Consider the following 13040-nt stretch of genomic DNA (forward strand, 5'->3'; position numbering starts at 1 on the left):
GGCTGAAGCTGGAAGAGGGAAAGGACTTAGCAGCAAGAGCTCTCGGGAATCAAGAGAGGAAGGTCTCCAGAAAACTAGCTGAGCCCCAAGTGAAAGAGACAATATTTGAAGGACACCATAAAGGATCTGGACTTTAGCTCCTGGCTGCATTTAGAGTGATTATATTGAACTGAAATGAAGGCTGCCTCCAGAAACTCTCCAAAGAAACTTCCTCCCAAATAAAGATTACAATTAGAGAAAATAGAACATTACACCTCAGAGTGCTCATAGTTTTACATTTCAGCAAAGAACCCCCCAAATTGGCTACATAAGTCTTTATTCCCTTATTTGGTTAGTTGAATGCAGTAAATGAGATAATGGTATAGCTTCTTTGGCCACGTATACTTTTAAACCCTTTTTTGGATGATGGAATGCAGTCCAGACCTTATCTAAAATCATGTGATTCCAGAAAAGCCGAAACTGAGGCCTCCAAGCTTCAGCTGATTTTAGCTAACAGTTACTGATCAATTAGTGCTTGAGCTGTAAATTCTTCATCTTTCCCACACAGTAAACTTCAAAAGTCCTAATATTAGCTGTGTTAGCTGCCATGAGACAAGTTATTTCAATCTTCAGTTGCCTTCAGTAAATACTCTTCTTTGAGGATTGCCTCCTCTAAAGCCCTCTTAGACTTGTTTCTTCCCTAGTACTTTTTCCAAGAGACTGATTTCTCAGACTTTCACTCATGTTTTTCTTTCCACCAAAAAAAAAAAAAAAATTGTCCAAAACCAAAACGGGCATCAACTTGCATAGTATATATGAAGTATATACAAAATAATTAAAAAAAATGTATAGAGTGAAAGCATAGCAGCTGGGGGAGGGTTAGGAAAAGCTTTATGTAAAAGGTGGTGTTTGAATAAGGCTTTTAAAGAAAAGAAGCTAAGAGGCAGAAGGGAAGTGGGAATATATTTTAGGCTTGGAGGACAAAGCAGAGCAAAGAGGCCAATATGAGATAGAGTGCCACCTGTAAGGAATAGCAGGAAGGCCAGTTTGATTCTGTCATAGAATATGGGAGAGGAATCAAGTTTAGTAAAAGTAGGAAGGTAATTTGGGGCCAGATTGTGAAGGGATTTAAAAGCCAAACAGAGAAGTTTGTGTTTGACCCTAGAAGCAAGAGATAGTAAACATCTAATAAATGCTTGTTCCTTTCATTTTCCTTCCTTCTCTCCCTCCCTCCTCTTTCTTCCTTCCAAAGAGGACAGGTGCAAGTGATTTTGAGATGGTAAAGACCAAAGATTTTCAAGGAAGTGGATATGTGGGATAAGGAAAATGAGGAGCTGAGGATAATATTGAGGTTCTGAATCTAGGTATCTGGGAATGCATTAGTGCCCTTGACATAGAGATGAGAGGTGAATTTTTGGGAAAAGTTAATGCAGTCTGGGATGTTTTAACTCAGAAATACCTATGGGATATTCAGTGATCAAAGTCAGTTGGAGATGTATAACTGTAGCTCAGGAGAATATGGCTGGATTTATCTCTGAGTTATCTACATGGAGATGATAATTAAACCCAAGGTAGCTAATGAGGTCTTCAGGTGAGAAATAATAGAAGAGGCTCCAAGAAGAGGCTTGAGATACGTCACCATTTAGGGAATGATTTAGGTAATGAATTAGAAAAGAAGACTAAGAAAGAATGGTTAGATAATTAGGATAGCTAAGAGAGAAGAGTCACTAAAACTCAAAGGGGAAAGACTATCCAATAGGAAAGAACAATTAACAATATAAAATGCTGCAGAAAAATCAGGGAGGATGAAAATTGAGAAAAGACCATTAGATCTGGCAATTAGATCACCTTGGAGAGCTATTTCAGTTGAATGAAGAGTTTAGAGGTCAGATTGCAAATATCTAAGTTTGAGAGGAGAGGACCTGAAAGGAAATAGAAAACTCACTTCTCTCCTTCCTCCTTTGGGGCTCTCCACAGTCAGACCTGAGTGACCTGACATTTACTAGCTTTCTGATCCTGGGCAAATCATTTAACCCTGTTAGTCTGTTTCCTAATCTGTAAAAAGAAATGCAAACTACTTCAAGTATGTATCATCAGAGAAATGTGATCAGAAAAACATGTTAGGCTAGTTAGGTATTTAGAGCAGAGAGATTACCAAATTAGAAAACTAAGCACATTAGATAAATCTAAGGTTGTTCATGGTAGAATATAGACAAGAATTACACAGAATTGGTAGGGATGGAAGGGTTGTGGTCTCCATTATTGTAGACAATGCCTACTTTAGCGAAATCTCAGATTGCTATTCTTGAGGGCTCCACATTGTTCCTATGATTGTTCCTCCTACATATCAGGTCATAAAAATTTTATCTATCATTTTTCTAAACTTTGTAAAATGCACTCTCCCCAAATCTAGGGCATGAGTCCTAGAGTTTTCCTTTCCTCTTCTGCAAATATTAAAAAGTAGTCACTTACTCCCCTTCAGGATTGTTTGTTTTTTCCCCCAGTATTGCTCAAAAACCAACTATGGCCAGAGTCCAATATGTATCCAAAGAAGAATCTTTTCTTCAACAGATCCAACAAATTATCAGCTAGCTTTTGTTTGAAGACTTTAAATGAGGGGAAACTCATTGTCTCACAAGGAAGCCCATCATATCTTAGGATAGTTCTAATTATAGGTAATTACATCCTATAAATTTAACTCCTTATAATATTGATATAATACTTAGTATATCTGGGGGCTGCTACTTTGAACAGTGGATAGAACTTCAGCCTGTAGAGTCACAAACAACTGAGTTCAAATCTGGCCCCAGACAATTAGCTACTTCACCTTGGGCAATTCAATTAATTTCCATTTTCTTCATTTCCTCATCTATAAAAATGGGGATAACAAAATTCACTTCCTAGTAAACTTTTGTGAAGAAAAAATGAGATCTATATAAAGGGCTCAATACAGTGTCTGCTACATAGTAGGTGTTAATGTTAGTTATTAGTAGTAAGTTACATAATAGCCCTGTGAGGTGGTTACTAAAGGTACTGCTATTTTCATTTTATTAACAAGGAAACTGAGACCTCAGGAGGGGTTAAATGTTTTGCTCATTTTCACACAGCTAATAAGTGCCAGAGGTGACATTTCAACCTGGATCCATTTAACTCCAGTCAGCTGATTCCAATACACTATAAAGTAGTACCAATGGAAAAGCAAACTGAATCAATGGCTAAACAAACTGGAGAATTCCATAACATATCCTCTCCTCTCTCAAAATATTCAATAAATGGGGGGTGGGGAGGGGAAGAGAAAGGGATGTGATTTCACTAGTTCCTAAAAGCTACCAAACACCCACAAAATAAAATTCTAATCTTACACACATATAATAGTATCTAGGTTATACTGTAATACATGTAAAATGTATGGGATTGCCTGTCATCTAGGGGAGGGAGTAGAAAATTTGGAAAAATGAATACAAGGGATAATGTTATAAAAAAAATTACTCATGCATATGTACTGTCAAAAAAAATTATAATTATGAAATTAAAAAAAAATAAAATTCTAATCTTAGTCTTGGCCTATTGCCTGAGGACCTGTTTTCTCAACTTTTACTAGACATTTCTATCAGTTTAATATTATTTTAAAATTATGATTTCCAAATTCTCTCTCCCTCTTATTGAAAACGCAAGAAATATGATATCCATTATTCATATGATAGGGCAGCTAAGTGATATAGTGGAGAGAGTGCCAGGCTCAGAGTGAGACTCCTCTTTTTTAGTTTTATAGAAAATTCTTTGTATAGTCCATTTTGCTATGAATAAAGAATTTTTAAAAAATTAATAATTATTCAGTTACAAATTAGCCTAACAGGGAAAGTTTGGTGCTTGAGATAAGATGCCACAATTCTCATACTAAGAAGGTGCTAAAGAAGCAAGGGAATATTCAGTTGCCAACTTTCCAAGCAAAATGTAAATATATCATTTTTGAAACTATGACTTTATCTGCATTCTCTTCACATTTCTGTTTGTAAGGCAGTATAATGACTAAAATTTGAAAAGCGAAGAGGCAATTTTGAGAATTATTTTTATTGTTCAACTTTTCAAGAAAAAATGTCTAGGGTAGGTGATGATTTATTTCATTGGGACAGTTTACTTAACTATAAAATGAGGCATTTGGATACATATGTACTGAGCACCCTTGCCCTTTTATAGTCTAATCTATGATTTACATAGAGTAATAATCTTTAATCTCAATTCACTTATAATAGATCATTAATTTTTTAATGAAAAACTAAACTGTTCTTGAAGCATTTCTTTCAGAATGAGTGAAGGCACTATAAAAATTCAAGTACTTCTATTAAATCAGTAAAACTGACTGAACATGTCATTTCTGAAAACTTATTTAAAGTTAAAGCAATGTGATGGTTGAGAACATTTCTTTTACTGGAACAGTGAGATAAGTGATGACACTAACAATAATTAGCCCTCTTTTGAAAAGTTATTTGGTGAGAAACTGAACACATAATGATACTTAGAAATCAGTGAAAATATACTGACAAATAGAATATAAAATTCACCATATTATTTCCCACATGCTATATCTCGAACATGTAAAAATTTCAGTTAAAAAATACACACAATCAAGCAAAATATCTTTAATTAGTAAGGTGATCATAAATAATTCCACATAAAAGATTTAACAGAATTACAAAGAGTGTTTCTTATGTGGACTCCATTCTTAATATGTATTAGTCAACCTCATTCTCTAACTGGGACAAAAGATTTGTCATCAAACATCCAACAATGTAGCACATTTTTAGCAATTCATATTCTGTAGTTACATTTTTACATTTCTTTACAAATGTAACATTTATGTACACTATATATTTTATTTCTACAGTTCATGTATTGAAATTCTATAGTCTTCACTGGGAAAATGGTGAATCCATTTAATGAATACGAATCATTCCTTGTTAAAAAGTAATTCATATAAACAAATAACCTGGTACCATTGCCCTTTGGCATCTCTTGTCAGAGTTTAAGTTCGGAAATATTCTATTAAATGTAAGAAAAAGGATTTATCTAATTTTACATTACGAAATATCATTCCACATAGCTACATAAATTTGCCAGCTTGCAATTTATAGGACCATACTGCTGCACTATTGGAAATGTGTATAAACCAATTCAAAATGTAGTTAGTGAAAGAGCATCATCATTACTATCTTTTAATTTAGGCTGAAATAAACTGGCCAAGTTCTTTTAGAAGATAATTCTTCATTTTTAACTGTCAAAGCTTCAGAAATGATGGGGTGCATATTGCAAATGCTTTCTTTCCAAATTTCCCATGTGCTTCTCTGACAGGTTATGCTTGTCTCAAAAGTCATGGATGCTTTTCTTCTTCTTTGGTTCCATTTCATTTACAAATCTGCTGTTGAACATGAAGCAAAAATTCATAGTAAGAAAATGCAGCCTCTGTCCGGTCTTCAACTAAGTGCTGGAAAAAGTCTGTCTTGGCGGGACTCTCATCTCTGAAAAGGGAAAGAAAAACCATTAATTGGAGTAATTAATAGATGGTCTCAAATAGAGGTCATGTGCATGCACTTCAAGATTTATCCCTATCATCAAGACAGATGACAACCCCTCCCTCCCACCTGAAGATTCATCCAGTGGCTAAACCAATGTCTACCTTTTCTGATCTTAGCTAAGCCAGTATGTGGGTAAAAGAAAGACTCCCTCACTGGGCTCATAAAGACCCTTCCATTTCAGCAAGATGTCAAAGGTTGGGCTCTGTGATACAAGAGCTGAGGATTTGGTTCATTTCATACAATAATGCAAGACTGGAACAGGATTTCTGCTAGGGAAGTAAATATTAAATCCTCAAAGTAGTATTAGTTTCTCCATTAAGGATTGAGGATGTTGATTGTAAGTTGAATTGAAACTAAAAAGAGACTGCTGAATCTACTATTCTTGCTATCATTTAAAATAAGAAATTGTGAATTCCTCAATAAAATTATGAATACTTACTTTACTACATGAAGAACTGGACTCAATGGCCTGTTGTCTCTAAGCCAGGAAAGAAAGGACCTGGTTCTTTCTGAAGAAAGTGTATCTAATTCTGGAAGATGTGTCTAGGTCAAAAGATGAAATAAGAATGTTACCTCTTTTCACAAGGGCTTTAATAGAACTGTTGAAATTTATATATATATTAAAAGAAAAGCACCAGAAAAATGAAGAATGCTAAATTTTACATAAATAAGTTTAATTGACCATTCTATTACTGAAATTAGTATGCCACTGAAACTTTTTTGGATCATCTTTCTTTGTAAAAAGGCAAATTTTTTTTTTTGAGGCTGGGCTGGGGTTAAGTTACTTGCCCAGGGTCACACAGCTAGGAAGTGTTAAGTGTCTGAGTTTAATTGACCATTCTATTACTGAAATTAGTATGCCACTGAAACTTTTTTGGACCATCTTTCTTTGTAAAAAGGCATAAATCTTTTTTTTTTTTTTTTTTTGAGGCTGGGCTGGGGTTAAGTGACTTGCCCAGGGTCACACAGCTAGGAAGTGTTAAGTGTCTGAGACCACATTTGAACTCGGGTCCTCCTGAATTCAGGGCTGGTGCTCTATCCACTGCGCCACCTAGCTGCCCCTAAAGGCATAAATCTTGATATATGGCCATCTACGGAAGCTAATCCTGAATGACAGATCCATTTACCACTATTTGAAGTAGTAAAAAATTTTTTCCTTAAATTTAGAATTTTGAAATTAAAGATGCAGAAATATTGAGTTTTGGCTGGTAGAAACATGACAGCCTCATTTCTCAGGTCAATATACTGTAGATAAAATTTAAAAAAACCACTCATACAGTGCTTACTTGCAAATAGAAATAATTACTTTATTTCTACTTAAGGCTTATATTTCTATTGCTTATTGCTTATAGTAGACATGAGGGGGATATTGTCATTAATGAAAAGTTTAAACTTTATAAATAACCATGACAAACTATCCTACTACATGTTGTTATATTAACAAAATTAAAGGAATACATTCAAAAGACTTCAGCTTAAAAAATGAGAATATGTAAAAAGCATGTTCAATATCCCTTCATTAATCATATTTATTTTAAATGGACTTGAATACTGAATATGTCAATAGATAGTTAACTATTATTTATATAATTCTAATAGAACCAAATGCTGCCACAGAATTGGCTTCTCCCAAACTGGAGTGTTTTGGTTTAAGAGTGAATAGAAGTGTAGGGTGTTCCCACAATTGCAGGAAAGATGGAAAAACAATCTGCATCCTAAACTTGATTCTCTTATTTTCAGAGATCTAAATTTTGCTACCTACTCTTAAAATAATCATCCAGAGGTTGTTTGGGGAAAGGGTGAGTTAGTATTAGAAACTCTTTATATCTATCTCTGATGACAAAGATGATGATTTTGTCAAGGAAAGATCTAATGTGGATCACTGGTTCTATAATTATTACTCCAATGTAAGTCCATTTAGTACTATACTTTTAAATATATATACTTCCCCTCAGTTCTTAATATCTACAGTGGTCAATAGTAAAATTGTAAGATTATGTTTAGAGGGTTTTTTTTGGTTGTTGTTGAAAAAGATAATAAAAATAAGTTATTTTCCAATATTAACTTATATATGAAATGATTTTAAGTATAAGTACCTAGCTAGCAAAATGAAAATACATTAATTTTAATCATAAAAATTACAAGTGTTTACTTGTTTCCCTAATGTTGTTACAAGTTTAGAGGTTTATATGCTTCCCAAAGCTATATTTAAAATGTCAACTCTAAGGTGTTCCATTTATTACTGCCCAAAGCTAGACAATTTAAGAAATATGTATGTAGATTGTATAAAATCTGTTCACCAGTTTCTGTGGTACTGATGCATAGTTTGGGTAACCGAGCACATCTTTTATGAAGTTACTGTCACAGCTTTTTCCAATCCAGATGTAAATAATCTAAAATAAAAATAAATTAAAGCTTTTATTATTTAAAAGAAAATCTCCCATGATTTCCTACAGATTAGCAGACACAAAAGAGATCATATTGGGCTACTTAACTCAAAAGAAAACCAAAACACTGAAATAGTTGGGCGCCTTTATACCATTAAACTGTCAGTTGCATGATTTTCAATAATCTAGAATTCTTGATTTAATAACAGCTAACACATATATAGTATTAAAGATTTGCAGAGTATCTCATTTGAGTCTCACAACAACCCTGTGAGGTGGGTGCTATTATTATAATACTCATTTTAGAGATGAGGGAACTGTGGTAGGGGGGAGAGGTTAAGTGATTTGCCCAGCGTCACATAGTAAGTATCTGAGGCAAAATTTTATCTCAGATCTTCTTGACTCCAGGCCCAATACTCTATCTACTGAAATACTTAGTTATTTCTAGAGGGAAAAAGGCACCAGGATTTTTGAAAGCAGCAAATAGCAACTAATGTTCAAATAAAAAAGGACAAGATAATAGGTAATAGTACTACATAAACAAAAAAAACATTGAATTAGGAGTTATGCAATAGAGTTTGAAAATCTAGGCTTTGACACTACATATATAAAACCTGAATAAATCATTTGTAACCTCTATGGGGCCTCAGTTTCTCTGTTAAAATGAATATATAGAACTTTACAGTTTCTAAGATTCTTTCTAGCTTCAAATCTATTATCCTATGATTTCCTTTTTTAAAAAAATTAAAGTTTTATCCCTTTTTTTTTTTTTTTTTTGCTGAGGCAATTGAGATAAACTGACTTGCCCAGTATCACACAGCTAGGAAGTGTTAAGTGTCTGAATCCAGATTTACTCCTGACTTCAGGACTGGTGCTCTATCCACTGCACCACTTAGCTGCCCCTATATTTTGCTTTTTACATCACATTTCCCTCAAGGTCTCATAACATACTCTAAGTTATCCTATAACATACTCTATTTTTATTTTTTGCTGAGGCAATTGGGGCTAAGTGAAGTCACTTGCCCAGGGAAAGTCACACAGCTAAGAAGTGTTAAGTATTTGAGGCCAGATTTGAACTCAGTTACTCCTGACTTCAGGACTGGTGCTCTATCCATTGCACCAACTAGCTGCCTCCATACTCTATTTTTTAAAGGGGGGGAAAAAAGAGCAAAGTCATCAAAATATCAAAGAAGTCTGAAAATATGTGTAATGTGTAACCCTATGGATCTCCTAACTCAGCAAAGGGAAAGAAATGGGAGTATCTTCCTGTATCTCTTATTTCGAGACAGGATTGCTCTTTATAATTCTGCAACATTCACTTTTGACTTTTTTTTTTTTGGGGGGGGGATGTTGTTTTTTTCCATTTACACTGTTGTAGTCATTGTATATATTGTTTTCCTGGCTCTATTCATTTCCCATTCTGTATCAGTTTCATGTAGATCTTTCCAGCTTCTCTGTATACGTCATATCCAGTAATATTTATTCCATTGCAATCTATTTGGGAGTTTTTAAAAAACATTTTTAAAAATTAATTTTATAATTATAACCTTTTTTTTTTTTTGACAGTACATATGTATGGGTAATTTTTTACAACATTATCCCTTGCACTCTACTTATTCCGAATTTTCCCTCCTCTCCACCTCCTCCCATAGATGGCAGGCAGTGGGACAATTTGTTTAATCATTTTCAAACCAAGGATATATATATTTTGTTCCATATTCCTTGCTATTACAAAATATGTGGCTATAAATATTTTGGTGGATTATGGGAACTTAACCTTTTCAAGTCCTTGATGTATAAGTAATAACATCTTTGAGTCAAAAGGTTTATTTGAATATTTACTTGCACATTATTTGCATAATTCCAAATTGCTTCCTAAAACAGATTTATCCTGATTCACAACTCCAGAAACAATGTACAAGTCATTTTCCCACAACCCTTCCAATATTGCCTCCTCTCATCTTTGCTAATCTGCAGGATCTGAGATGAAACCTTATGAATTATTTCTTAGATTTAGTAAAGGCATATTTCTAGACAGTAAGTCTAAGGAAATGATTACTATTAATGTTTCATGAAAATATCCAATTTTATATAAAGCAGGGTTTTATGGATTTAGTAAGTTTACTGTGGTCTTTTTTTTTTTTTTTTTTTTGGTAGAATTATATCACTGATCAGCACCAGGCATAAAAAATGTTTCATTAACATGCCCAAATAACATTTCTGCTAAAAACAAAAACAAACAAAAAACCCCCCACCACGCCACAAAAGAATAAAACACCTCACGATAATTATAAGCCACAATGACACTGATCTCATGGATAGGATTTAAGAAAAGTTCATTTACTTGGATACTTTCTTTCTATAGGGGAGGCTTAAATGATAGTATCTCATTAAATTTCAAAAGGAATTAGACTATTTTTGGAAGGGATTTGGAGAGATTCTGTTTTCATAATTTTCTATGAGAAATGAAATATGGTTAGGACTTTCTCTTATCCCATCCCAAGTGACCAGCATTAATTATTGGAAATAAAATTATAAATTCAAGTTTGATTATGATACCTGAAACATGTCATATCTATGCTATATGACAGAAAAAGACTAAGAAAAGTTAAGTAATCATTAGCAGGGAAAATGTTTGGTAGTTGTTAAGTTTATGAGGATATTTTACATGGACATCACAGAAACCACACAAAGTATGCTTTAATCAAATTACAATCAAAGTATAATTTTAAAACACTAAATGCAACTAAAGATTTTTGTGAAGGTTGCTTTTTGTTTAAAAAAGTTAAATGGGATGGGAGTAGCGGGGTGGAGAAGGAAAAAAGTCTTACAATATCAGTGGATCTTGCATGTCGCATAACAATTTTTTTTTATTATAACTTTTTATTGATAGAACATATGCATGGGTAATTTTTTACAATATTATCCCTTGCACTCACTTCTGTTCCGACTTTTCCCTTCCCTCCCTCCACCCGCCTCTCTTAGATTCTTATACATGTTAAATATGTTATAGTATATCCTAGATACAATATATGTGTGCAGAACCAAACAGTTCTCTTGTTGCATAGGGAGAATTGGATTTGAAAGGTAAAAATAACCTGGGAAGAAAAACAAACAGCATAACAAGTTTTAACTAAAGTTCAAAATGTTAAGTACTATATAAAGTCATTAGTATATATAATTGAGTTATGTGAAATCCAGAAGTCAATACTATATAAACTCTTATTATTTTAAAAAGACTATTCAAGAAAGAAACTAACGTCCCCTAATGAAGATTCTTTAATCAAAAACTTTGGCTAATACAAAATGAAATTAAACATTAGGTCAACTTACGGAACCAGCATCCATAAGGAAGGCGCCCTCTCTTGTTAGCTTCTCTGCAGACAGTTTTTGAAGAGGTGGCTGAGACACTATTCTATCGTTAACATGTACTGCACCCTTTAAGGAAAATATAGAAATGGTACCAATAAGCTTATGCTAACATCACCAAACTAATAGCCACTGACTTTGTTGAAATACTTAAAAAATTTTAAAAACTAAATTTTTTTTTCACAAGTCTGTTTTAAGTAAGTATTTTAAGTCTATCACAATTAACTTTGGGCTCTACCCTTTCAGCCATATTTCTCTAGTAAAAGGAGATACTTGAGAATATAATTTTTGAAATGGTGAAACAATGAGATCATATCCTGATTTTGCTGGATGGGATAATCATAGTTCGAAATGATATAACAAAAATCCTAGGCATATGGCGAATTCTCCAAAATTCTATGAACTTAATTCTTTTAGCTAGTATCACAACATTTTTATTATAGTTTCAATGAGTTCTAAACAAGAGTGCTTATGGAACTTCTTTAGGACAGAGCATCATATAATCTTTACAATTGTTACCCCTCCCACCCCCCAAAAAAAGGATGCAAACAACAAAGAGGACAGACAGACAGCCAAACATGTTCTTGGCTGCAGGAGAAAATGAACTTAATTTGAAACAAAAGAGAATTTGTACCTCATCAGTCAGTTTGTCTATTCTATACAGATTGGGATGAATAATTTTCATCAGATGAACAAGTGGCTGACACTTCATCTGGCACATGGCAAACACACGATCATCTAGGCGGGTGCTAGTACCAGTTCTAAATGCTTTCTATGAGGAAAAACAAGGTAAATTAAAAAACTAGTTAAATTAAAATTAAAAGATATTCAAATTAAAAAAAAAAACTAGATTATTTTATGGTTAGGAAGTATCTATTAAAAATGAGTTATACACACAGATAGATTTACAGAAGCAAAACTGATAGTTGCAGATAATCATATATGTGTAATCATTCATCAGGGTTCCCTAATTCTTCACCTATAGGAATAGGAGCTCCACAAAGCTCCTAAAACACGGAAGTATCTTACACTTTATATTTTTATCCTCTAGAGCTTGTTTGAATTTCTGGAAATAAAAACACAACTTAAGTCTAACAATGTAAGACGAAATACCTGCTTAAGAAGTGCCAAAACATACAGAGGAAATAGCTTGAGGGAGGTGGGAGCTATTAAAGCAGACTGCTGTGAAGTGGAAGAGGTCTGGCTGTATGCAGAGAGGGAATCCACCACAGCATTCACTAAGGCATCTCTTGCATCTGATAAACTTGATGAAATTGATCGATCCACAGCTGGAAAAGTGGAGAGACGACATGAGTAGCAGTCCCAAGGACAGAAAGCGCTGAAAGGAGATACATGGTAAGAAGTGGAAGAAACTCACAAGGTGTTTAGAGAATGAATAAAAACAGATTTATGAGGATTTCAACTAAAAAAATAGAACAAAAACAATTCTCAAGTCCAAAGATAGGTTTTCTGGGGTTTTCTTACATGAATTCTTCTCAATTTCAAAAATAGTTAGTCAATTCAGGAGAAAAAATGCTTAAAGGTATTTTCCAATACCATAAAGGAAATGACATGAATATCACTCATACTATTACTTCTAGCTTACAACACACTTTAAGGTTTACAAAGAGATTATCTTGTTTATTCTCAAGACCACCTAGGTACACATTTTGCAGAAAAGGGACTGAGGTCAGAAAGACTTAGGTTTTAGTTATTAGTACTCTCATTACTG

At 33.7% G+C, this 13040-nt stretch overlaps 1 protein-coding gene across 1 annotated transcript in view; it reads right to left on the reverse strand.

The window, feature by feature from the left end:
- Nucleotides 1-4604: 4604 nt before the first annotated feature.
- Nucleotides 4605-13040, reverse strand: part of SEC24B (SEC24 homolog B, COPII coat complex component) — an 85626-nt gene continuing 77190 nt past the window's right edge. The window contains 6 exon segments of the mRNA XM_074274729.1: nucleotides 4605-5495; nucleotides 5992-6095; nucleotides 7853-7945; nucleotides 11273-11377; nucleotides 11943-12080; nucleotides 12422-12597. Of these exon segments, the coding sequence (XP_074130830.1) occupies nucleotides 5381-5495; nucleotides 5992-6095; nucleotides 7853-7945; nucleotides 11273-11377; nucleotides 11943-12080; nucleotides 12422-12597 (731 nt within the window). The 3' untranslated portion in view covers nucleotides 4605-5380.

The sequence above is a fragment of the Sminthopsis crassicaudata genome, chromosome 6 (assembly GCF_048593235.1).
Source record: "Sminthopsis crassicaudata isolate SCR6 chromosome 6, ASM4859323v1, whole genome shotgun sequence".
NCBI classification, from domain to species: domain Eukaryota; kingdom Metazoa; phylum Chordata; class Mammalia; order Dasyuromorphia; family Dasyuridae; genus Sminthopsis; species Sminthopsis crassicaudata.